The 27,806-nt window shown below is 35.7% G+C and overlaps 4 protein-coding genes across 4 annotated transcripts; all 4 read left to right on the top strand.

The window, feature by feature from the left end:
* Positions 1–1,329: 1,329 nt before the first annotated feature.
* Positions 1,330–6,799, top strand: LOC132553190 (glycoprotein 3-alpha-L-fucosyltransferase A-like). The gene is made up of 2 exons (XM_060217419.1): positions 1,330–2,441; positions 6,478–6,799. The coding sequence occupies exons 1-2, from the start codon at positions 1,330–1,332 to the stop codon at positions 6,797–6,799; spliced, it is 1,434 nt and encodes a 477-aa protein (XP_060073402.1).
* Positions 6,800–7,220: 421 nt separating this feature from the next.
* On the top strand, positions 7,221–9,498 carry LOC132553189 (glycoprotein 3-alpha-L-fucosyltransferase A-like). The gene is made up of 2 exons (XM_060217418.1): positions 7,221–8,488; positions 9,150–9,498. Exons 1-2 carry the CDS (start codon positions 7,221–7,223, stop codon positions 9,496–9,498), a joined length of 1,617 nt encoding a protein of 538 aa, XP_060073401.1.
* A 6,957-nt stretch (positions 9,499–16,455) lies between these two features.
* LOC132553186 (COP9 signalosome complex subunit 5) lies at positions 16,456–22,849 on the top strand. Its single transcript, XM_060217415.1, has 8 exons — positions 16,456–16,598; positions 17,586–17,820; positions 18,302–18,430; positions 19,078–19,143; positions 19,499–19,584; positions 20,782–20,893; positions 21,676–21,824; positions 21,975–22,849. Exons 1-8 carry the CDS (start codon positions 16,456–16,458, stop codon positions 22,060–22,062), a joined length of 1,008 nt encoding a protein of 335 aa, XP_060073398.1. The 3' UTR covers positions 22,063–22,849.
* Positions 22,850–23,290: 441 nt separating this feature from the next.
* On the top strand, positions 23,291–25,626 carry LOC132553188 (swi5-dependent recombination DNA repair protein 1 homolog). Its single transcript, XM_060217417.1, has 5 exons — positions 23,291–23,381; positions 24,334–24,525; positions 24,575–24,958; positions 25,008–25,256; positions 25,451–25,626. Exons 1-5 carry the CDS (start codon positions 23,291–23,293, stop codon positions 25,624–25,626), a joined length of 1,092 nt encoding a protein of 363 aa, XP_060073400.1.
* The last annotated feature ends 2,180 nt before the right edge of the window (positions 25,627–27,806 follow it).

The raw sequence follows: 27,806 nt of genomic DNA, 5'->3' as shown, positions 1-27,806 counted from the left end.
GTCGTTGATAAGGACACATTTTATATACTTAAAAAATCGACAATTTGATTATAGAGACGGATTGATACTTTAAAATAAACACTGGATAAATAAAGGCTCGTCGATTGCGGAAATTATTCTCAGGCGTATAGGTTATCAAAATCGCGAAATTAACACCCGCTGAAATAACCACGTTAACAGTAAGTGCTAAGCATAAAGTTCCGTATACGGTATGTGATCACTTTGTATCACTGCAACATTCCGAAAAAATGAAGTCATAAATAAAATTAAATGCCCTGTTGTAATGTATCTTTGTCTTTTCTCTTACTGTTTAACAGTTCTCTGTCATGGGCACGAATATGCTTTATGAATGCTATGTATTTCATTGACAATTCAAGAAAATACACTTACTAAACACATACAGGAGGGTTCATCTCATACACATGGACATTTGTCTAAAATCTTACTTATGTTACTATATTTAGAGTGCAATGTAATTATTAGCCAACACATTACGAATAGTTTCTCGAAAAGCAAAATAGAATTGTCCGAGAAAAGTAATAAACTTATGGTTCAAATATAGACCTTAACATAGTGTCTCAACCAATGAGGTTCCATTGCTCACTGAAATCAATAGTCACGCCTTAACGTTGCACTTACATACAAAGTGTGATAAAGACTTCTACTGCACTAGCAACCAGAGTAACCGACCTTTGTAAGACAAACATATCACAGTGTACACAGTTCCCTATGACTAAGGCTCATAGTAAATGCACTCTGATTACATAATCTTTTTTCTTTCTTCAGACATATTTTATCACTTACCCGTGTATTTGTTAAAGCTGAACGTAAAATATTGACATTGTCAGAAAGTCTGTGTCTCCGATTCTGCTTGTGTAAATGTAAATGTATACACAGCGCCTGATTAAGTTAAACTTGTCTTTGTTTAAAACCGTTGCTAAAGTGTCCACCCCCACCCCCACCCCCCCCCCCCCCCCACCCCACCCCCCAAAAAAAATTTAAGTATGGAATAATGTGTGAAGTTCCAAACACACCTCATACTGATCAGCAATATCACAGAGGTAATTTCTCTCTGGGAATGTGTAGCTTACGTTACTCTGTATATGTGCAAACCCTGCGGGGTAGTCGGGTAGCGAGACTTTATCGCTGGTCCACAACCACCGCTTCACACTTTGAGGAAGTGAGGCATAACGAGCAGGATGGCTGTGGTTTTGTGATGTGTATATTGTGTAAAACTTAAGCGTGGCTGGACTTATACTATTTTTTGTTCAATTTGGTATAAAAACCAACTTGAAACTGAACAATATATATAGCTGTGATCATCTTACAATGGGATTATTGAGGAGAGTATTCTGGATACGAAATACAAAGTGGCAGGAAAAAATATTTATTCTAACACTCCTAATGGTAGTTTTCGTAACATGCCTTATCAATCTTCTACCTCAATATTTTGTGCAACAGCTGGAACCAAGTGTGAAGATTAATAATTTCATTATAAGGAAGAAATTTGCACCCATTAATGATAATACGGATTATGTCACTCAAATTCATTCGAAACAAACAAACGAAACAAGTTATTGTTTAGATTATTCGAAACCAATGACAAGAACTAATTTCAAAGTTGGATTTGACAGAACAGAAAATCCACTTCACCCTATTATGTACTTTCCTGAAGACAACATCAGTGAAGAGGAGAAACGTCGGATATTGCGGCTACTTCCGGAAGGTTTCCTCCACCCCGATTCTGAATCGGATCGAGTTTACGAACAGCTTGAACATGTACCAAGAACTTATTCAAATAATTCTGATATCAAAGTAGTATATATATGGCACCTGGAACAATGGAGAAATGTTCCAACGGGCACGGAATTCTTTAAACACTGTAAGGTCAACCGGTGTAGTTTAACACACAAGAGAAGTGCGGAGGCTACTGCCGATGCTGTGGTATTTGCGAATTCCGGACATTTACCGAAATCACCACCATTCAAAAAATCGTCACCCAAACAAATTGCCATTCTAAATATCAACGAGAGTCCTGATAGATCATGGTCAATGGAAAATTATAGAAACTTTTTTAACTGGACCAATACGTATCGAGTAGACTCAACTATTTATGACCCGTATTTCAAAATCGGGCGAGATTGTTGGAAGCCTCCTGTTATTCCGAATGCCGAACGGAATTTCGCCAAAGGCCGGACGAAAAAGGTTGCTTGGATGGTTTCTAACTGTCATATCGTAAAGAGTGGGCGTATGGCGTATGCAAAAGAATTAAGCAAGTATATTGAAGTGGATATTTACGGGGCATGTGGTACAATGTCATGTCCGGCATCTAAACATCGAGAATGTGTCGAAATGACGAGGCAGAATTACAAGTTCTACCTTTCGTTCGAGAATCACAAATGTCATGATTATTTAACGGAGAAGGTGAAGAATGCATACGAGTAAGTTACCATTAATTTTGATAAGTGAAAACTATCTCATTAAATAGAGGTCAAACTTTACACAATGAGGAAATATTATTTGATAAAGCAATATCTCTTTCAATTGTCATAATCTATTTCGGTAGTTATACAGTATTTGTCAAACTAACATGGTATTTTTATGTTGAAAAAACACGTTGGAAATAGACAAGATACTTTAAGAATCACCCGCGCAAAAAGACATGTTGTATAGAAATATACCTACCACGTGTTAAAAGAAATACAGTTTGAACATTGAAATGATAATATCTTATAAGCGACTGGCTGAAAATTCTTTAGAATTATTGACCTATATTTTTTGTTACATGGTTGGTTGGTTTTGTCGTCTCCGTGACTCCTCCGGTGTGCCGGGTATCTCCTCACCAACGAAATCAGTCTTGCGTGGGTGATAAACGGGGTTCAAAGAGGGGGGAGATTTATAGTAAGTTTCATGAAATACGAATAATTCCCCACCCAAGGTTACAAAGATTTTTGTTTAATATTCCATTAATTATCTTAGATTTAAGAAAGAAATATTTCATTTACGTTTAAGCAGATGTAAAAACCGCATTACAATGTACGAAGACTCTGGCCATTATTTACAATCCCTTGCAAACATAAAATCACCTTCCAGTATACCATTAGAGACAATTCACGCTATCTGGTGTGGTACTATAATTTATATATTAAACGCCGGAAGATAACGTGGCCAGTTTGATAGGTTAAAGACGTTAGATAGAAATACATAAATACCAAAAGTAACGGTCTATTTCAGTGTCTCACTATCTAATGTGTTTGTTTAAGGGTTAATAAGACCATTTTCGTGGGGATCTATCTTTATTGAATTCGTGGGTACTCATAATCCGTGAATTTATGAGTCCATGAACTGCTAAAGTAAGTGTAGGTAGACTTACAGAGCTATCTCTAACCACAACAACGCAAATATAACGAATTCACTGAAAATCCTTTTAAAACCTCTTGTTAACTTATGAATTGACTGGTACATAAACCCTTTCCACGTTTTGCTACTGGAGCGATATATTTAGAAAAAAAAACAGTGCGTAAAAGGAAAGGGAGAACGGTGTGGTTTACCTGTAGTAAGGCTTACCTTTAGTAATGTTTACCTTCAGTAGGATTTACCTTCAGTGAGGTTTACCTGTATAAGGGTTTACCTGTTGTCTAGATCGGAATGGTTCTTTATCGAGAGCGTTCAGACATTAGGTATTACGGGAGATCCATATCTTGTAACACGTTTTAACATATCACCATTACAGTATAATATATGTAACTGAAGGCTTGGTGGTTAGAAATATCAAAGAACAGTCAATATCGATAATAATTGCCCAAAGCTACGTATCTCATCGCCCATGTTTACTCAATACTGCTATTCAAGCCAGTCTTATAGTATATGTCTTCGAATGTTCATATCGTGACTGTTAATGTTTGTTACCGTATATTAATATCTATGTATCGTCATACATCTTGAAAAAAAACAAAGTTGATGACATATAGAAAAGAAACAAAGTTGATGAATCGAAAACCTGTTCCAGATCGCGAAGTCAACGGTTTACTGGTCAAGCATTTTATGTGATTTCTGAAGTGGATTATCAACCTATCACTGGGCTTACTGTTTAGTAAGGAGAAGAGGGAGAGGGGAACAATGATATTCTCTCCTGTACTTACCAGTGTAGTGTTTGCTATTAATGTTACAAGAAAAAATGTCGAGTTTTAAAGTTAAGGTTATTTAAAGAACACAGAAGATCATATTAAATGCAGTTTCATTGCGTTGTGTCAATCCTACAGGAATGTGAGTTTGGGGTCCAAACCTTAAGCTCACTTGAAAAAGGAATGGGAAGAGAAAATGAACTTAAAGTATGCACATTAAATTGCATATTTCCCATTAGAACGCTAATTCGTCAATAAATTATCTCATTTACGATAAAATTATTTATGTTCTTATTCGAAATGAAGGTTGAATGTAACTTAGAAATACAGCTGTTTGTAGATCTTAATAAAGATATATTTGATTACGTTCATACCTCTTTAAAACACTCAAAAAAAGGGTTTCTGAAATTGTGCGTTTACACATTATAAACGCATGTAGTCACACAGTAATATAATCTCTTTGTATTGTACAGTGCATGTTTGGAGATAGCGAAGAAAAAAATGGAATGTATTGTGTCAAACACCTTGTCTGGAGTTTTACAATTAAAAACATATTTAAAAAAAAATGAAAAGCAGAAGTCTTGGTAACTTGACTACTAGACTGTATTGCTGAGGCCACGTGTACACATATACCTGTCACATGATTTTTTATTAAGCCATGTACATCCGTCTGAGGTGTATAAGATAACGTAAGAAAGTCATACCTGGGTATATTAAGAACATGAGTAGTAATAACTATGAAATCGTTAGTTTTCGTGAGAGGTTTAATTTCGATAATTTCACAGATACCCTTGACCCATGTATTCATATGTCCCAGAACTGTTGAAAATAGTCAAACTAGGTACATTGAGCTATATTTAACCGAAGTCAACTGTCCGCGAAAAGTGACTTATGAAAAACCACGAAAATTTAGCCCACGCAAATATATGATTTTACTGTATTGAGTGAATGTTGGACATACAGCGATAGGAAGGGTAGGTAACTATATCATATTGGTTGGTGCTGTGTTGATCAGTTCACGTTGATATGGTGATAGCATTTGATCAACATTTTGACAAATTGGTAAAAAAAAAAACCAGGAATAATCAGATGTTATTATCGTCAAACTCAAAGTTTGTTTGATACAGCAATGTTATATTTTGTTGGGCATGGCGATATTGAAACCTTGTTGGATACAGCAACATTGAAAGTTTGTTTGGTACAGCAACAATGAAAATTTGTTTGGTACAGCAACATTGAAAGTTTGTTTGGTACAGCAACAATGAAAATTTGTTTAGTACAGCAACAATGAAAATTTGTTTGGTACAGCAACAATGAAAATTTGTTTGGTACAGCAACAATGAAAATTTGTTGGTACAGCAATAGCAAAGAGGAATTGTAATGCCAGGTGAAGCTCTAAGAAAAAGCAAAACAGATAACGATTCCAAATATAGTCATCTGTGTTCGATTCTTGTAATGTAATTGATTGAGTAAAGAGAAAAAAGAGGCGTTCTATATGAACCGGCATGTTAAAAGAGGAGTGAACCCAGGGCTTCCGATCCTGGCATTTCCTTGATATTGGGGCACTAAAAAATAACATAACAAAAAGATTCATGTGATAGTAACAACAAAACAAAAAGTTGCCACCATTGAGAAGATTCATTTTGAACCTTGATCATAGTCACTGTATATAATTAGCTATAGACTTTGAAATAACCGAAGGTGCTGGAATACAAACAATATTGAAACGAAACCGTTACGTTTGGTTGCAAAGAAAAAAAATGAACACTTTCTTTTGATTCGGCGTCAAACTATTTTAAACAACTGCTGTCGATTAAAGTATGTGTTTTTAATTTGCTATATGATCAGTTTATTCGTAATTCGGAAATTGTATGATTTCGATCCAGATTTAAATTCAAATTGTACATTGGTAATAAATGTCTCCGATTAAAACCTTACTTAAGTATCTAACAACAATATATATGTTATTAAAGAAATTACAAGTCCTTTGTTTAAAAACATACACACGTACTTGACGTTCACTAAGAATTATCATATTTAGGAAAATGACGGAATTTATTGATGTAGCTAGTGCACCTCCTCATCTAGGTTTTGACATGTCATTCGATCAATTTGGATTTCACACTGTCGCCTCTTAGGTTTCAAAATTTTGGTCCTTGACATTCTTAACGAGTCCTAGTATAAAGAAACAGCTGTATGGTGCAGCATAATTCATCATTCTGCTCTTTCACATCTAATTCTAAATTGCTATCGAAAGGTCCTGTTATTCAGCCTTTGATTGTAACACTTCAAGTCGTAATCATCTACAACTTAATGTATCGTTATAATTCATACGTCAACGTTTATTTTTCAGTGCGGAGCTGATACCCATAGTCTTAGGAGCCAGGAGGGAGGATTATGCCCAAGTATTACCAAAGAATTCCTACATCCACGTGGAAGATTTCGAATCCCCGAAAAAGCTAGGCGAATATCTCAACCTCTTAGACAAAAATGACACGCTTTATAATGAATACTTCAAATGGAAAGTGACAGGAGATAAAATTATGGATGATTTAAATTGGTGCCGGGTTTGTACACTTTTACATGAAACGTCACTTCCGGTTATGTGGTATGAGGACATCCAACACTGGTGGAAGCCAAAGGGAGTCTGCAATGGCGCTGAAGTTTGGCAATAATTTTATTTTGCTGAATAAATTTTGGCTACATGACTGTATGGTTCTACAATTTCACAGGGAGTAAAACGGGGGGAATTGGGTTTTGTTTATATACATAAGTCAATATAATTCTATGAATTTAATTTCGTCTTTAATTTCTGCAATTGTAAAATACCGTATGTATGTGGAAATAGCGAGAGATGTGAATTTGCTGTCAAATATGTGTCAATGCTTTGACTGATACTCATACCCGGATGTGTTCGGACAACCAGGGTCAATGTGGCCCAAGGCATTACTCACCGAAGCAGAAGAAATTTCGAACAGGACGTGCATTGCTGTTGGCTACTTTTCCTGGAGGCTAAATGATGTAAAACATCAGGAAGTAAAGTCTGTACTAACTTAAGCCGATGACGGTTAGTTCATGTTCCAGATACAGCTGAACATGAAACGGATGTATATTCCATGGCTTCGGCGGTGTTCTACTGTCTTGCCGGTATTTATTTTTGTTTGGTTTTTCATTCTACTATCCATTATCTATAGGGCAAATTTTTCAAGTCGACACATATCTTTACAAAAAAGAATTTCGGAGACATACACTTTTGATATTGAGTACGATTCAACGAAACATTCTACAAATACTATTTTTCACGTGGAACCGTGGAATTATGATTATGATTCGGAAGACGAAACATATACAATTCAAACAACGCGGAAACCAATATCAGTTTCAGCATATTCATTGACATCGGCTCACACGACCGTGCCGAAAACTTCATTATCTACATCAGCAACGACTAAAATGGCCGTGCAGTCTTCTTCAGAACTGCCTGGTGCGACGCATGTTAGTGAACCTATGGCAGCAACTAACTCTATAGGAGGGGCGTTTCAGAAAACAGTGACTGGCGATTTTTATTCAAAGTTTATAGACGAAGTCGATCACGCAAGGTCTCAAGATATACTGGACCTACTACCGAAGCGGACCAACATCTCCGACAAGTCATTTCAAGGAAAAAATGGTGGGAAGTACAACGCCGAACGAATCGTTCATCAGCTAAATCACGTGCCAAGCACTTATAATTCCACGAATGTTAAAGTTGTATATCTCTCGGGTAACCAAGGCTATTGGCATCATCTGCCAGGAATGACCGCGTTTGAGCAGTGTCGTATTAACGCTTGTAAAATTACATACGATACAAAATATGGACCAGACGCTGACGCGCTGGTTTTCAGCAATCCAGGGCAACTACCACGTAAACCTCCATTCCCTAGGAAGTCTACGAAACAAGTTTGGGTGATTTCTATGATAGAAAACCCTATAAATACGAGGGTCTTGAAGAATTACAATGGGATTTTTAATTGGACCATGACCTACAGAACGACATCTGTGATAGAAACGCCCTATTTCAAATACCAAATATACAAAAACACTCAACCAAACCAGGAGACAAATTATGCCACTGGGAAGACAAAAATGGTAGCTTGGTTGGTATCAAATTGTATAAGAACCAAAAGTGGGAGGATGACTTATGCCAAAAAACTTGCTAAATATATTGACGTCGATATCTATGGCGCGTGTGGGACAAAACGTTGTCCGAGAAAAGAGGACAAGAAGTGTCTGCGCATGCTGGAGACTGATTACAAGTTTTACCTGGCGTTTGAAAACACCAAGTGTTTGGAATACGTTACAGAAAAAGTCGTCAGGGCTTTAGAGTAAGTAATATTATCTATACATGTATATGTAACAACCTAAAAATACATTTTTCTTCAAAATTGTCACATTTTGAGGTAGAACTAATGTCGTTCATTTCATGTTCTCGATACAATCTAATGATTGCTTTGATTCAGAATTACATTTGATGTGACTAACTTACTCTTTCGACTGTACATATGTAGTACATTACTGGTTAATATAGAAACCCGGGTATTTTTATTGAATCTGTTTGACTTGATTTGGACATGAACGTATCATGTATATCGGTAAGATATATATTGCTAGTGCCCGTTAAGATGGAATGTACCGAAGCATAATAATTAAGCTTAACAGAGTTCACAATTAGATTAAAAAATTATATCAGACAAATTAGAGTATGAAAAATATCAGAACGTATGTATGTAGCGACGTACATTTTTGATAGTAATGAAACTTGAACAACGATTAAAATTGTAGTTTTCAGGGTCTGAAATCTGATTTGGTAAAGCTAGAGTCATTTCATTTTTACTTCACAAGACAGAAATCGTACATGATTTGCTTTGTTTCCTTAGCTCTCCAAGATGATATGCAGATTTTTTCAGGAGGTCTGATAAAATTCTAGATTAATGATTGCAAATCATTTTATTGGTTATTTAATAAAATTGTTCTGTCTCTTTTCAGAAATAAAGTAATACCTATAGTGTTAGGCGCTCCGAAGGCCACGTACAATGCGATACTTCCGAATGGATCTTTCATTCATGTAGAGGACTTCCGGTCTCCAGAGGAACTTGCTCAATATTTACACAAATTGAATAAAAATGATACACTATACAGTGAGTACTTCCGGTGGCGTGAACAGGGTGAGTTTATAGAGACGAAACCATGGTGTCGTTTATGTGGACTTCTCCATGAACCTCTCCTACCGCCAATGTGGTTTGATGACATTGAACACTGGTGGCGACCAAAGGACGTTTGTATAGGTGCATCGGATTGGACAGATGAGAAATCGCCTTTAACACTTTCAGACTGAAGCACGACTGAGATAAACCTTTACCTCAATTTTAACTAGGGACTTTTAGAACCCATCAGAATTTACCCAAGGAAATAATCAACTAGTCAAAATCATTTAGTTTTTAAAGGTTAGAAGTTGGTTTTTTTTTTTTTTTTTTTGCCAAATTTACTTACTGCAATATAGAAACGTTTTTCGTTAATGTATCTATGTTGTTTTCTCTGAAATAATTTCTCCCGGTGGCAGACGATAATGTTGTCGATAAATTCATACGCAATAATATATATCTTCTCTACAAACCATCGGTCTGTCTCATATTACATCAGAGATCTAACTGTTTCTAGAACTCAATCAGCTGGACTAAAAAGTTCTTTCTATACATTGAAAATTCAATTTCAATATTCGCATTAATTCCACTTGTTTTTTTTAAATATTTACATTTTGACTGATGTTGCTCATTTTAGAAATTCGCATTATCAGTAAAAATGTTCATATCAACAACAGCATAACAAATGTGATCACTGACATTAAATTTTCAAGATGAGTTTTGTTTATGTAAGATAACCATACTTATGGACGTATCAGAATGAGGACGGTTGTTTGTGGGAGGAGTTTTCTCCCGATTTATCGCCATGCACACTATTATCCGAGCCAGCAAAAGCCTTTATTTAGATCGATATCATTTGTTTCATTATTGTTAAAAAAAACGAGAAAAAACTTCTTCTAAACGTAAATTGTATTACGATGTAACAATTACGAAAAAAAAAATAAAACAAGCATGATTTTTTAATTATATCAAAATTCGAGAACGTATTTCAAGGATCAAAATATCTATATGGGGAAAGTAAATTATGATTGTTGCAAGGTCAGCAATTATGCTCTGTAGTCGAACTCTATAATAAACTACTGTAAAATTACATATTTTCGTGGGCTCAATTTCCGAGGGCGTTTGTTCGAAAAAATGCAGTTTCGTGGACACTTGATTTGATTTCGTAAATAATTGTATCTCAATACACCCATCTATAATCATTTTCATTTTGATTTCGTGGATATTCATAATTTACGAATTTACATGTCCATGAACTGTTAGATTAGGTTTTAATGGACCCGTTGTTTATCCACGAAATCAAGTGTCCACTATATGTGTATACTGTATATATTTTTTAAACACAAAAATTGAGCAGCACGAAGATAAATTATTTTACATTATTCTAAATATTTAAGAAATAACGGGAAAACGTTTTATGATGACACTTCTCTTCCACAGATCACTATTTGTAACCTCAATGTCTGCAATTGTAGTTGTGAATTTTAAGTTAACTAGGTTTGAGGAACAACATTGCTCATTTCGTTGTTTTATTTTACGTTAATGTTGTTGAAAAAACTATTATCTTATATTATTTTTTGTATGAATTATTGAATATGTTGAAGATTACTAGTCAATTGTTGTGCTTATAAATAAACAATATAACAAAACGCTCCAAGTGTGTTGAGAAGTGTGTGATGAGAAGGCGAGTTTGGACTAGAGTCCAAAGGGAAGTAACTCGTAACAGCTACAACACCACAACTAACGCGGATGTGTAAATTTATACACGTACATAAACATGTGTATGAAGTTTAAGAAACACTTTACATATGTTCTGGAAGTATTCGGCATGTCAAATATGTATGCTGTAAACATGTTTAATATGACGCTATCAAATTTTGGCGCATTATCTTCTATTCGACAATTAGTGCAATGACAAAGCGCATCCATAAAAAATGTTATAAAGAACATACAAAGTTTGTAATTCACGCAATTATATTTTAATGCAATACTTTCAGCGCAAAAATTGCTAAAATGAAATAACCGCAAAATCATGTACGTTTACAGAAACATACATATTTCGGGGGATTAAAATTACTTTCTTTTTTTAAGTAGAAAACTGCTTTAATTGCATATGTATATAGAATGAGAGAGGAATTGGCCTTCAAGTTGTCTGTATAATTCCTCCTAAAAGATTGACATGTCATGACGGCCATTTACATTTTGAGAATCTGTAAAATTTCCTATGAATCAGAGGTAACATTCTAACGAAATATCTAAATGTCCCAGAGTATCAGAGTGGAACAATCTGATGAAGACATTTTTTTTATTTAAACATATCTTATTGAACATAGGTAGCAATAGGATTGGCACAACGTTTGATTAATATTTTATATAAAGCCCTTTCCAAACATATTAATACACACACATTATATTTACAAGGTGGTAGTATGACATAATAACAACCAATAATAAACAAGTTTAGAGAGAGAGAGAGATAGAGAGAGGAGGGGGGGGGGGGGGGGGGGGCTTCAGGTGATACACTGTCCGCATGTCTAAACTCACAACTTGTCAATGTCTATCACTTCCTGTGCTTTGTTTACTTCCTCCTTGTCACTCGTTGCTTCCTTGAATATCCGTTTACTTTTCGCTTGCACATACATATGTTTTTCAATTATAAAAATTATATTAATTTTAGACGTTATATCGCATTTCATTCAGTGATATCAGTGATATCATTCACAATATCAATAAAAAAAAACCAAGTGATTTCAGAAGAGTGAGGAAGAACGGGATAGAGAAATTCAGAAATATGCTTGCTAGAATCTGTTTTTTCATGGATTTATCGCTGAGTATTTAAAAATATGGTTTGGTTTTCTTGTTCAGAAAGAGAAGTGTTACCGAACTTTTTGAGTTTAATGGTATGTATTCATTTAGTTGACGTTGGTCAATATAATTATCAGAGATAAAAAAGAAATGATAGGTATCTTCAACAGGAGAGCCACATGTACAACGTTCGTTAGCAGATAGATTTACTCGCAAAAGATTACTTTTAAAAGCACTAGCATTGTTTCTGAACTTGGTTTGCAAGATGTTATTTTTCCTATCACCGAGTAAAAAAGAATTTGGAACATGTGACCGATCTTTGTCTAGAACATAGTTTTTGAACGATGAAAGTGTTTCGCTATGCCTAGGACTGATAGAGAATTGATTCCATAACCTAATCGTAGACGACAAAAGAAGCATTAGACAGATGGAGTATATTGTTACGTAGGATATAATTTTCAATGTGTTTAATGTATATTTCAGTGTACGGGGGACACGTAGTTGATTTTACTATTTTTTGACAAACACTCTCAATGTGGCAAGTCCACTTACAGTTAGCATCTATGAACATTCCCAGATGTCTATGAGAGTCGACGAAATCAATACTAATATTATTAAAAACTAAATCAATGAAACAATCCAAGTCTTTATTAGAAATAAGCAACGCCTCTGTTTCAAATTTAACAAGTTTCTGCCCATAGTTAAATTTTTACAAGATCATTATTAATATTCTGTTCAATTACTTGAGGGCAGTGGTCCGAACAAAGAAGTGAAGTGTCATCTGCGAAGAGTTTAGATAAACATAATTGACAGTTAACTTGTATACAGAGGGGTGCCGGTAAAAGTACAGTTAATATATAATAATCTTAATTCTGAGTAAGCGGGACATAATGATATGAAGTTAGTTTCGTCTTCAACGTCTCCATGTTATATATACAAAGTCCTTGGTTTCTAGGTATACCTTGGTATCTACCAGATTCAACACTTGTGTGCTTGCGTCCTAAACTTAGAGAGAACTTTTTTTAGGTAAGAGTTCATTTTGAACCCCCCACCCAAAGTGGCTACCAATGGGTTATTATACTTGGTAAATATCATACAAGTGTCTGAAAGGGTTTATTTTAAGACCATGCCCCAATTTTTCTTGGTACCCCTTAAAATAAACCCTTTTAGATATTTATGATAGCCTACTGGTAGTCATTTTGGGTGGGGGGGGGGGGGTGTGTTGTGTTCAAAAGGAACTCTTTCCCTTTTTTAACTGCAGTTCAAATTTATCAACAATGTATTTATGTAACATAAACTTAGACGAGTTTTCAAAACTGTTTTAACTCTTGGATAAAAACATCATGTACCCGTTGAGTATATAAAGACAAAAATAGTTTTCATTGGGGATATACTTAGATAACCACGTTGTTTTACATAATTACAACAGACGGCGACTAAACGTATTAACTTGAGAGTCCTCAGACCTACGGCTACCATTACTTACTTCACTGTCACAGAAAACAACATTGTCAAAAACACTATGTATACTTTGATGAAGAACGCCATGGGCAATATAGTCAGGTGTGTTTCCAGATCTACTGTTTAGATCACCCGTTACAATGACATGACCTAATGCACTGAACATCCCAATACCACTTTCTAACAGATAAAAAAACATCCTCATTATACAGTTCATAAAAAGTGGACCTTTCTGTAGGTAAGTAAGTTAGTGCGACAAAGCCATCATTGCCATCTTAGTGTAAATCTTGATCCAGACAATGCTATCAGCTTTTACAACCTCTTGGGTAGTATAACACTTAAGCCACGATATACACAATCTGCACCACATTTACACTTAACTCTCTGAAACGGCAGGAAACATTCAAACCCACTCACAGTAAAAGTATCGATATTATCAAATCAATATCTCAGGTTAGACACATAATGTCATGCGCATTGAAGATATCACAAAATCCCTCAATACCGAGAACGTAGTCTAACACTTACTTTGATAATAATTAATATTATAGTAATGGCCAATAATTCGTATTACGGTAATTGCCGTAATGTTCTATATCAGATAAATACAACAGCATACAATAGCTTGTTTACTTTTACGGTCAAAAACATTATAACACATCACAAGTTATTATCATACAACATAACCGTAAAGTTGTAATGTAATATGATATAGTGTCATACAGTGTAATTACTGACTATTATATAATGGCTTGCATGATAATGTTTTAGCATTGAAATTGATATAAATATATATATTGTTGACAAGTTGCGAGTTCAGACATGTAGACAGTGTATCACCTGTTGCGCCTGCATGGAGAAGGAGCAGTTGGATGATCTACATATATAGAACGTAATTTAATCATGCAAAGCTCGTGTTGTACACCTCCTCCCTCTCTCTCTAAACATGTTTATAATTGTTTGCTATCGTGTAAATTTAATGCGTGTGTATTAATATTTTGAAATGGCTTTATATAAGTTGTAAAACTTGTGCCCAATCTTATTGCTACTTGTATAATCATGTGCAATAAAATATGTTTAAATCAAATGTTGATATCGTTGTGTTTTCTGCACATCAATGCTTTTGCTGAAAGCAACCGGTGACAAGACTACGACAACCATTGTGTTTATTAACATTAAGTTTAACGACAGGCTATATCTCTGCATGGTTGCTTGAACATCTTCTTCACCACCCATGCAAACTTTCAATATATTTTTTTATTTAAAATTGAAGTAGTGAACACCCAGTGCTGTCGGTCTTCCTCGTTCTCCTCATCATGTAATAGCACAGACAGATTGCTTCGAAAAACCTGTCAAAAATGTAGTTAGTAATATCTGGTATCTGTTTGTTTTGATGCTATACCCATATTGGAGTGGACCATCTTTATACTTGCATGGACAGTATTTTGATCATGGACTATTGGTCCTATTTCATTCATACTTAGACAAAATACTAAATACTGATATATATGAAAGGAAATAATTTTGTTGTAAAACAAATAAATATTTTTCACTTTCCTATTATATATTCTGTTCACTTTCCTATTATATATTCTGAAATTTGTGGTTGGCAACAACTATGAATCAGAAAATTTCTGGTATATACATATCCTTTTCCTTCATACTGTTCACAATATACAAAACTTTTCTTATTTTTTTAGTAATGTTTAAATTTGGTTATTTTTATCAAAAGATTTGGAAAGTTTGTATTTCCACAAATTAAATTTGCTATTTTATAAAATATCAAATATCCTAAAAACGAGCTGGTAACCATGGCAACAACTATGAATCAGAAAATTTCTTTTAACTAAAATACGGTATATACAGTTATCTAGACGATTATTCTGTAATATATGCACTACGTTTCTTTTCTTTTAAATTCTTGAGTTAATACGTATAAAATCTAAGGAAAAATACGTATAAATTACTATTGGAAAAAAATCTTTGTGAAGACGGTGTCAGATTCTGGGGAAGTATAAACCTGGAGGTAATCAATTAAATAATTATTAACCAATTGTATAATATAATGTGGATCTCATTCGCTATGTTTTTTTTAATACGCCGTGATGTAAATTCTGATCACACTGTATTATCCTACCTTATCTCCTCATACAGCGGTCACTGATAATTGGTCAGTTATCAGACGACCGCGCGACTCCGACTGATTCTTCAGTCATACTGAACTTTTTAACTGTTGTTTGACATTTTCTTTTAATCTACACTGAGTGTTATTCATATTTGAACTTCTTCTATACGAAAACAAAGATAACAAATCATCCCTTCCTATTTATATGCCACCTTATATAACACGAGAAATGTGATAAAGTAGTTGATAGATATTGGATTTGAGTAGGTAACTTTCCGATCCATTAGACGTATGAGATATGAGATATTCGGGCATCGAAAAAAAAACCCACAGGTAACCGTAGACACTGTCCATTTCTTATATCAAGGGAGATAATGACATCAGGTTTAGTGCACAAATAGCTGAACTGTAGTATAAACTTAGTCTAAACCTAGTCAGAATCTCGTGCACTACAAGTGCACTAGCTGTAAACATTCAATAATATTTGTAAAACACATGACATGACGTATAGTGAAGTAAGGGGAGGTAACTACGGTGAGAAATTCAGACAATTAATCAAGCTGTACTTGATTATCAAACACAGAAAAACAAACTCGGTGGTAATTTAAATATAAGTGGAATAACACTAACCTCATATTCGCAATGTTACCGTTTCTGTTATTCGTTCTGGTTTTTTTTCTTTTAAGATCAGACTCCGTTTTCCGTATCCGTAAAATTCGCCAATCCGTAATCCGTTTCAGAAACTTACATCACTGGCAATATGGCCGCAATGGATTCTAAGAACGCATTGAAGACATGGGAGTTTAGCAATAACATGGAAAGTGTCAACTCACATGATGAAATATATAGATACGACAAGCAACAACAACAGGACATTTTAACAGCAAAGCCATGGGAAAAAGAGTGAGTTGGTTTATAATGGCATACAATACAGCGGAACAGCACTTGCATATAAGCACTTTTAATCTAGGTAAAATACTTGCTGCAAAATAACGTTCGGTAAGATAGGTCTTCTCAGACTAGTCTACTTGTAGTAAATCAGAGGCCGGATTAGGATACTAGCGGAGACAGTAAAACGGATAATGACCTCTGTTATATTGGCGCCGATATAAGGACTCTGAGATAATACTTCGCGTTACTTTCACAAGCATCCATGTTACGTTCCAGGAGGGGGAAGTTTGTAACCCTGGTAAAATACTAGTTGCAAAGTGCTACGCAGCTAGACAGATTTTTTCTTTAGTTCGATTGGTTGATTATAAGTAAAGTAAATCAGAGGTCCAGGGTTTGAATCCTAGTGGAGGCAGTGAATTCGAAATGAATAATGACCTCTGTTTCATACTACTGCATTTTCCACCAATGCACCATTTTCAAGTTATTATTGTAATGGCAGATCTACACAAGTCTCTAGTATACATGTACTTGGTCAGTTCAGAGTTTTTAGTTTCATGTAGACTTAAACCGTCTCTTTTGGTACATATATTCAAATTTACAGTATTTGCGGAAGATCAGGATCAGGAGATAATCAGACAGGTATTAAACAAATTGTTTTCATATGTACAATCTGGGGATCATGCCACAGGAGGGATTGCAGTAACAAAATAAAACCAGGATCCCTTATGTGAAAATCTACTGTTCTATCGACAGAGCAAAAGTAGCTCAGGGCATGCATGCTTCGTCAGCTAAGTGACAGACACTGAAACAGTATGTACACTGAGTAGCCCACTCGCTAATGCCTTCCCTCAGCAGAGATGTTTTTGGCAGTTATTACACAGGGATGGCATGCAACAGTAAATTTCAAAGTATCACATGGTTCAGCAATGAATGTACTCAAATTTTATAAAATTTTGTACATTTGTAACATCTAAAAAAATAAATTCCTTTTTTTTGCAGTCCTCATTACTTCAAACATATAAAGATCTCTGCTCTTGCCCTTCTGAAGATGGTGATGCATGCAAGGTCAGGTGGTAACCTTGAAGTCATGGGTCTATTGCTAGGGAAGGTTGATGGTAACACCATGATAGTAATGGACAGCTTCGCTCTTCCAGTCGAAGGAACAGAGACACGAGTGAATGCCCAGGCCCAGGCTTATGAATATATGGCTGCCTATACAGAGTCAGCTAAACAGGTAAGTATTTGTGAAGATATAGCAAGTTGTCTTTATTTCTTTCAATTTTATTTGTTTAATCTTTTTTATCAAGATAAGGAGAATAATGCTTGAGTCAGTAGTATTGACAAGCTAAATTTGGTCATAAAACCTTCATCCAAACAGAAGAAGAAGGATTTGGAAAATGTTCCTCTATTTTCCCTACTTTGCCCATCCATCTGACCCCTGAAGGGGTGTTAAACCCTCCATTTATACAAAATACAGTCCACTTTCGCACAAGGGTGTTGCTGACTACGTCAGGACAAAGTTTTGTGATACGTCAATGAAGAAAGATTTTGAGGAATTCGGAGTGGGTGGAAATAATTGTCAACATTTAGAAATTAAAATGAAATAGATTGTTAATGAAAACATTTCCGATACTGTAATCCTAAATCAGTACATGATGATGATGACACAGGCTTGTCACTAACACCATGTAGAATATGTATCTTTGTATCAATAGGTTGGAAGATTGGAGAATGCTATTGGGTGGTACCATAGTCACCCTGGTTACGGATGCTGGCTTTCTGGGATAGACGTCAGTACACAAATGCTGAATCAGCAGTTCCAGGAACCATTTGTAGCCATTGTGGTAAGTATGTTCAAACATTGGTCATACTTCTTGTATAGGAGGTTGCACCCAGGCTATGTTTTGTTTGAAATACTAGGGACTTTGACCTCAATTCCTACACAAAAAAGAGATCAAAACAACGAAATCAGTTGCTACAAAGTTGGTTGTCATTAAAAACCAAATTTAATATTTGCAATTGGACTGTTTTGTGGGTAGAGACTTGTCCTGATGTTTTAAAACCGAAATCAGTATACATGGATATGATTCCAAATTTGGTTCAGATACTGAACTTAACATGGGATTTTACACAAAAGTAATACATGTTAGGTTTGTAATGATGTAGCTAGTCGCTATGTTCTCCATCTGTATTTCTTACTAAATAAAAAATGGAAATTTTCCATAAGATATGTCATAAATTTTCTGATAAATAATTACTTGCAATGTTTTGGAAGTTTGCATGTAAAATTGAAATTGCAATGCAATGGTTTGAATTTCAGTAATACGTTTAATTTTCTTTTTTAAGGTAAATGCAATGAATTTATTTTAAAGTTTCAGCAAATTGATAAGTATTTACTTTTTCACTATTATGAAAATTTCACTGATATCAGTCTGAATTGCTTAACTGGAGATTTGACTCAAACACTGAATGTATTTTCTGTTACAAAAAGGTGGACCCAGTGAGAACCATATCAGCTGGCAAAGTCAATATAGGAGCTTTCAGAACATATCCTAAAGTAAGTATATAAACTACTGCCCATTTTTCATAGATATACAACTAGTGAGACTTTTTACATATCTATATAAATTTATCTGGAGTATACAAAGAAAAGATATACAGCTAAGATAGGTATTCAGTCACATAGTACCACATTTTGTTTCTACCTACAAACAAACAAAAGTGAGAAAAGAAATAAAAAAATTGATATCAAATGAATTTCAAAGGACAAATTGCATGTTGAAATTTTATTGTAAGCTATAATTTATATTTAAATCCTATTCTATATAATTCATTAATTTGTAAACATATGTAATGATATGAGAAGATTAACATTTTAATGAAGAGACTTAATTACATGTAATGTTTTTCAGGGATATAAGCCACCCGATGAAAGTCCCTCAGAGTATCAGTCGATTCCACTCAACAAGATTGAGGATTTTGGTGTACATTGTAAACAGTGAGTAACTTATAGACAGGTGTTGTTCTAAAAATCAGAACTTAACTTATGATTTTCTGATTAAGGATTTACCAGAGTTTATGCTGTGCGTTGTATAAGTTGGGTCTCTACAAATCCTGCCGATAAGTTGGGTCCCTTTTATTTTCTAAGCTTCTAAAAACAGGGACTTGACACAAATTCCCAATCCATGGACCATATATGTATTTAATTGACAAAGGTTGTAACTCCTTTGGGAGAAAAACTGAACATATTTTTAAAAATTATGCTTTATATATTCTATAGGTCTAGCCATTTCTACATATGTTTCCAAATTTTCAGGCCATAACTTGGTCAATACTTGTCTAATCTTTTTCATAAAACACTCATTGGAAAGATAAAACATTTCTCTTCCAGAGAGTGTTACTTAGATCTGCTGCCCCTAGAATATAAAAAAAACATAAAAAAATAGGTATAGTTTTCTCTTCTCAAGAGTTACAATCACTATGATACATATATATGGTTCCTGGATTGATTCGAGCAAAGTCCTGGTGCTTCAAAGGCTATTGAGACAGCATCAATGCATTCTCTGATTTACAGGAGGGAGGGATATTTATTCCTACTTCTGCAAGTCTTCAGCCTTACCCTTGTCATTGTTGTTCATTTGGTACCTTGCCAGAATCGGACTAATTAAGTCTCTTGGAAGGTACTGGAGCACTGCACAACTTCAAAAAATCCCTTGGAGCCTGTCAAGCAGTCTCCATCTGTTAAATCCAAGGGCTCTCAGAGTGAGCTGCATGTATTCCCAATACAAAAAGGAAAACCTGCCACCTTCGCTCTGAATTTTATCCTCAGCAAATTTCTAATTGATACAATATCGTGCTCCATTTGTCTTCACATACAGCAAAATGTGTTTTGTTTCCACTGAGATTGGGAGGTGTTCATTGTGTATGACAATAGTTTCAAAACAATTCACACCTTAATTGTGTTCTACCTTGGTGTGAAAAACAATTCAATAGACACAAAAAAGGGCCATTTTGTTGTAAAGATGAAAGACTGGTTGGTTTGTCAGCGTTACAAGACATTGACTTTCAGTGCAAGACAGGAAATTTTCCAGAAGGGAGATATCTGTGATACAACTTATTTGCAACAAACACAAATGTCAGGTTCATGACATGATTTGTCCTGTGATCTCTTTATATGATATCTTTCTTTTTACAGGTACTATGCTTTAGACGTTTCTTATTTCAAGTCTGCCCTTGATAGAAAACTCCTGGAATCTCTCTGGAATAAGTACTGGGTCAATACTCTAAGCTCGTCCAGTCTGCTTACTGTAAGTAGATATACAGATGAGGTATCCTAAGGATTTGAAGCTTATCCAGAAATAAAAGTGATTTCCTTCATTTCCTAACTACATAATATTCAATATATAAGATTTGAGTATATTGTTTGCAAGATATTTGATTTATTTTTATCTGATTCATATCAGCAATTGTTTTAGGTTTTAGGTCAAAATTTTAATGTAAAAATGTATTATTTTTCTGACAATTAAACCTTTGACATAATTGAAAAACAACAGTCCGATTTTTTGTACTCGTAGAAACAGGAAAATGTTGTTTTCTTTTTTGGCTTTTGAAAAACTTATGTAGAGGGAAAAAAATCAGTTTAAGAAACATTCTGAGACAAATGTATGTAGATGTAATGCTTCAAGCTGGAGTTGCATGTGTGTTCCTTTTTGATAAACAAATAATGGTTCTAATTAGGAAAACTTGTTAAGGTATGGGTAGTGTGAACAAGTTTTGTTTTACTTATTTATAAAACAAATCTATTGACAATACTCTTTTCAGTCTATGAGTATATTTTTACAAAGAAAAAAATATATCTGAAAGTTTTTGTCAGACTTAAATTTCTTTTGTTTTTGTGTTTTGTTTGTTTCTTTCTTTTCCTCTTTTTTTTAACATTTTTTTTTATTTGAATAAGAATTTTACTCCAGGATATTTTCAAAAAACAATTTATTATCTTTCTCCTTTGGTTGGTATTGCATCCCTTGTGCCACTTTATTGTGGTAGACACACCTCTTTGTAGATGTTAATTGATATACAACCTACATTTCAGAATGCTGACTACACAACTGGTCAGATATTTGATCTAGCAGACAAGCTAGAGCAGTCAGAGGTCCAGTTAGGCCGTGGAGGATTCATGCTTGGTATGGATTCCCATGAAAAGAAATCTGAAGACAAATTGATGAAGGCAACAAAGGATGGGTAGGTATTGATTTATGGGAGGGGTTCTGTGGCCACGACATGTATAGATTTGTCTCTATTTGTAAAGTGTTTGTTGTATTATCATTGTTTGTTATGGAATTTTTTACTTGCACTTTTTGTTGGTGGTAATTTTACTTTATTATTTTACAGGTGTAAACCCACAATGGAATCAATCCATGGTCTGATGTCGCAGGTTATTAAAGACAGACTTTTCAACAGGGTCCACTTGGCTAAATGATAATTTCATTGTTTACTGAAGTACATACCTGGTCAAGTGGTCATGTGATTGTTGACTGGAAAACACCCAAGAAGCCATGTGATATTTTACTTGAGAACACCTGGCCATGTAGTCATGTGACTTTACTGAAGAACACCTGTTCAAATGATCTTGTGAATGTTTACTTGAGAACATGTACACTTTGCCAAGTGGTCATATGACTTTCCTAGACATTTCACAAAGTGATCATGTGACTGTATACCTGAGAACACCTGGCCAAGTTGAGTGATCATGAGAATGTTTCATGGAAAACACCAGGTCAAGTGGTGACTGTTATGTGATCGACTGTCTACTGGAGACCACCTGACAAAGTTTTCATATGACTTTAATGAAGGAACACTTGGCCAAGTGGTCATGTGACTGTACACCTGAGAACACTATCATGTGACTTTGTAAAATAGAAATTGTTCTGTGGAAATGTTTCAAAGAGCTTAAATCATGCTTGACTTTTAAACTAATCAGGAATCCAGAAAAATGTGCATATGTGTATGTGTTGCAATGGAGCAGATCAAGCTGACTAGAGTTTTACATTAAAGTATGAGAGACAGAGGGAATCAATATGTTAAGTGCTACTCTATTTATAAATTTTTGTGTGGTGGTGTATGTGTATGGTCTTTATGTTCTACTGCAAAACGTCACTAGCCATTTACTTGTTCTGCCAGTCTTTAAAGATCAGTATGAAATGTCAAAACATTTTATATGTGCTAATTATATGATAAACTTGCAAAAATAAATTGTATTTGCATAAAATAAATCTTTCATTCTTCTATGAAGAGATACATAGTGACTGCTTCAGATCAAACAAACCTGTTTTTACTGTTAACATGTAAAACAAACATATCAACACATGAGATGCAGAGGTAGAGAAGATACAAAATTAACCAAATATTTAGACACACCAAAAAAAAATATAACACAACAAAGTCATGAAATCCTGTTCAATCGGCCAATAACCAAATGTTCTCTTGAAACAGGAAACACCATGCTTTTACCATATATTGGTAGCATCCACCTGGAGTCATCTACAATTTTTAAATAAGAGGCCATACCAACAAATAATTCGACAAAATTACGCATTTCCAAGATAGTTGAGAAACAGAATTAGTCTGTTTAATATCCTGACATCTAGGAATCAGGTTGCATCGGTTCTGTCAAAAATTATTTTTCATTATTACTTGTAATTATTAGTATGGTTACAATAAAAGCAGAGAAATGTATGAACAAGTCAGACTCAAAAACAAGTGGAGAGATAGTGCTTGTGATTGACAAAAGGGACTGGGGTTTGATTCTTTAATTGAACATGACCAGGAATGGGCAGGACTACTTGGCTGATCATACTGGGGGTTTTTCATTGACGATATTGTTTCCTGTTGCTTTTACCTTAAAGCAGGACTTGGACATAGATATATCAGTAGACATTGAAAATGGTTGATATGTCTTGTTTCACAAAAGTTAGAAAATGGAAAATAGCGAGAGATCCCCAAAAGCCTGATCACTACGGATGTGAGGACAATACAACGGATCAAAATGTAGTGACCAAGTAATGACTAAGGAAAGAGAACTCTGGAGGAAAACCACATTGAAGTCAGTTGACAACCTGTAGTATTGAGAGATTCAAAAAGCATAGATGACAAAAAGTAAAAGTGTGATGAGCTTATACAATGAGTCACAAAAGTCTAATGAATGATTTATTAGAAAAAGGTAGATAAAATTATGCCATACATTGTGTAGAGTACATGCAAGGAATGATTTGGAATAGCAACTCCTTGTCCCTAATCAAAAGCGGAAACTTTTGGAACAAAATAAGTTAAAGACAGATAACAAACTGAATGAGAAGGAAAAGAGGTGGAAAAGGGAAAATGTGAATTAATATGTTCCGATAAATTCACTGTTCACTAAAATATGATAAAGCCTTTTGGAGGGGGCAGAAGGGAAAAGGAAGATCTGCAAACTCTTTTGGTCTATTTCTGTTCTCAAAGAACCTGTTGTGAATTAAACAATGAGGCCCTCCTGCAGGTTTTAAGAAAGAAGTTGAGGTACATCAGGGAGTAATGCTCCAAGACTGCATGAGAGTAACCAAAACCCAGGTATACTAGAGGTGTCTCCAAGACTGCATGAGAGTAACCAAAACCCAGGTACACTAGAGGTGTCTCCAAGACTGCATGAGAGTAACCAAAACCCAGGTTCACTAGAGGTGTCTCCAAGACTGCAATGAGAGTAACCAAAACCCAGGTACACTAGAGGTGTCTCCAAGACTGCATGAGAGTAACCAAAACCCAGGTACACTAGAGGTGTCTCCAAGACTGCATGAGAGTAACCAAAACCCAGGTACACTAGAGGTGTCTCCAGGACTGCATGAGAGTAACCAAAACCCAGGTTCACTAGAGGTGTCTCCAAGACTGCACGAGAGTAACCAAAACCCAGGTACACTAGAAGTGTCTCCAAGACTGCAATGAGAGTAACCAAAACCCAGGTACACTAGAGGTGTCTCCAAGACTGCATGAGAGTAACCAAAACCCAGGTACCCTAGAAGTGTCTCCAAGACTGCATGAGAGTAACCAAAACCCAGGTTCACTAGAGGTGTCTCCAAGACTGCATGAGAGTAACCAAAACCCAGGTTCACTAGAGGTGTCTCCAAGACTGCATGAGAGTAACCAAAACCCAGGTTCACTAGAGGTGTCTCCAAGACTGCATGAGAGTAACCAAAACCCAGGTACACTAGAGGTGTCTCCAAGACTGCATGAGAGTAACCAAAACCCAGGTACACTAGAGGTGTCTCCAGGACTGCATGAGAGTAACCAAAACCCAGGTTCACTAGAGGTGTCTCCAAGACTGCACGAGAGTAACCAAAACCCAGGTACACTAGAAGTGTCTCCAAGACTGCAATGAGAGTAACCAAAACCCAGGTACACTAGAGGTGTCTCCAAGACTGCATGAGAGTAACCAAAACCCAGGCATACTAGAGGTGTCTCCAAGACTGCATGAGAGTAACCAAAACCCAGGCATACTAGAGGTGTCTCCAAGACTGCATGAGAGTAACCAAAACCCAGGTACACTAGAGGTGTCTCCAAGACTGCATGAGAGTAACCAAAACCCAGGTACACTAGAGGTGTCTCCAAGACTGCACCAAAACCCAGAGAGTAACCAAAACCCAGGTACACTAGAAGTGTCTCCAAGACTGCAATGAGAGTAACCAAAACCCAGGTACACTAGAGGTGTCTCCAAGACTGCATGAGAGTAACCAAAACCCAGGTTCCCTAGAAGTGTCTCCAAGACTGCACGAGAGTAACCAAAACCCAGGTACACTAGAAGTGACTCCAAGACTGCAATGAGAGTAACCAAAACCCAGGTACACTAGAGGTGTCTCCAAGACTGCATGAGAGTAACCAAAACCCAGGTTCACTAGAGGTGTCTCCAAGACTGCATGAGAGTAACCAAAACCCAGGTTCACTAGAGGTGTCTCCAAGACTGCATGAGAGTAACCAAAACCCAGGTTCACTAGAGGTGTCTCCAAGACTGCAATGAGAATAACCAAAACCCAGGTACACTAGAGGTGTCTCCAAGACTGCAATGAGAGTAACCAAAACCCAGGTACACTAGAGGTGTCTCCAAGACTGCAATGAGAGTAACCAAAACCCAGGTACACTAGAAGTGTCTCCAAGACTGCAATGAGAGTAACCAAAACCCAGGTTCACTAGAGGTGTCTCCAAGACTGCATGAGAGTAACCAAAACCCAGGTACACTAGAAGTGTCTCCAAGACTGCAATGAGAGTAACCAAAACCCAGGTACACTAGAAGTGTAAGCCCAGCATTACAGGTGAATACAGAATAAATTCTGATTGAATGGTAAGAAGGCCAGTGTAATACACATTCAATCAAACATCCATGAGGTCCTGAACTGAAAATCTGAAAGAAAGAAATGTCTTTATGGAAAAGAAAAGGCAGCAGTGGAAAACAGCATACCTATGTCAACCTTCAAGTTGGGTACACAAAGAATGCAAGATAAATTGTAGTAACTGAGGGTGATAGGCTGAACTTAACCAATATCATTTATTATGATTCAAAACACCTTGCTTAGGATTCTTTCAATCTCATATTCATGTGCAAATTTTGAACATTCACAGGGATGCAGCAGATATTCATAGTCAGAAACAGCACAGCAGATTGGTTCAACTTAAATTGTGCGGGTCTTGGATCTTTTTGCCAATGCAGCTCGGCAGCAGACTATGGAATGAAAACTTGATCAGACTTGTATCAACCAACATACAGAAGGTTTATGAATGGATGGGGATGTAGATAAAGTTCAAACCTAAAACACCATGGTGAATGATCATGAAGAAGGGTTAGATACATCTGAATGTAAATAAACCTTCAAATTTCCCTACAGGTTCCATTAATTGTTTTATACTGAAAAAAAACCACAAATAACAAGTCCCCAGGAGTCGAATCAAATTTCTGAATTTAAGAAATGATTCCCCACCTGCATTGATGATTCAGACAAATTTAAATGAGATCCGTTTAAGAATTAGGGAAGATGACCGTTTTGAAGCAAAGTTTTGTCTAACTTTCCATTTGGGGCCCCGTCCCAAGGTCCCTTGGGGCCAAATCAACTGTCTGAATGTTATATATGATTCCCCACCCCCTATGATGATTTAGGCAAAATTTGGTTGAAATCCGCTGAGACGTTAAACAGTAGGCCTATTAGAGTTTTAAAGGAAAAATTTAGGACTGCTTACGATGACTGGCGACGATAGCAATAGGTCATCTTGACACGTCTTGTGACCTAAAACGAGTTCCATTTGGTCACAATAATTAATCGCGGGTGTGCAAAGATACATATCTGTCATATAGTTTCTAGATTTACTTTTTTGTACAATGTCTGAAGGAACAAGATAAGGATACATCAGATGAACAGATGTGTGTGACTGCACGAGATGGTACATACAACTAAAATGAAGCATAAAAATCCTATTTTAGCACACGAATTTCCATCTTGGTAGCGAGTTCAATTAGTATACATGTTAGTGAAATGGTTTGGAAGTTATGTTTTCGACAATTTTTCACTATCAACAATGAATACAACATTCTAATTCAGTAGTTTGTGGATAAAAAATCCTGTTTTTCCAGATTGATTGATTGATTGATTGGGACGACGAAGTAAAGACAGACAGACAGACAGACAGACAGACAGACAGACAGACAGGTCCAGATGGCAGAGATGTCATCATACTCCAGACATTACAAAAATAAACACAAGGCTATAACTCTTGACGTGCAGTAAAGCTCAGAACCTATTTCACATGATTTGACCAAATATATTCGCGTAATATATTGTAGAAACACTTATACAAAGTGTTATAGTACCTGTTCAGGAATCATAATTAAATGGAAAAGAGAGTTTTTATGATATGCTAGGCTTTAAACACCAATAAAATAGAAGTTAAGCTGTAGGTCAACAATTGGTTGGTTGTGTGTGTGTGTGTGTGTGTTGTGTGTGTGTGTGTGTGTTATTTTTTTAAAAGTCACACTTCCTTGAAGTCGCCTCCTCGTCGCTATCTCTGAATCCAGGGAGTTAACTCGTGCAAATTACAATCATTTGCCTATCCCTCCCATGACATCTCCATAAATGAATTATTCTATTACTATAATATATTTCATTAAGCTAACTTGATTTGCTGAGATACCTTATGTAACAAGAATTGCTT

This window comes from Ylistrum balloti, unplaced genomic scaffold (assembly GCF_031769215.1).
Source record: "Ylistrum balloti isolate Yb309-2 unplaced genomic scaffold, AGI_CSIRO_Ybal_v1 Utg370306, whole genome shotgun sequence".
NCBI classification, from domain to species: Eukaryota; Metazoa; Mollusca; class Bivalvia; order Pectinida; family Pectinidae; genus Ylistrum; species Ylistrum balloti.
Note: the sequence above shows the minus strand (reverse complement) of the source record. Positions and strands in the feature narration are given on the sequence as shown.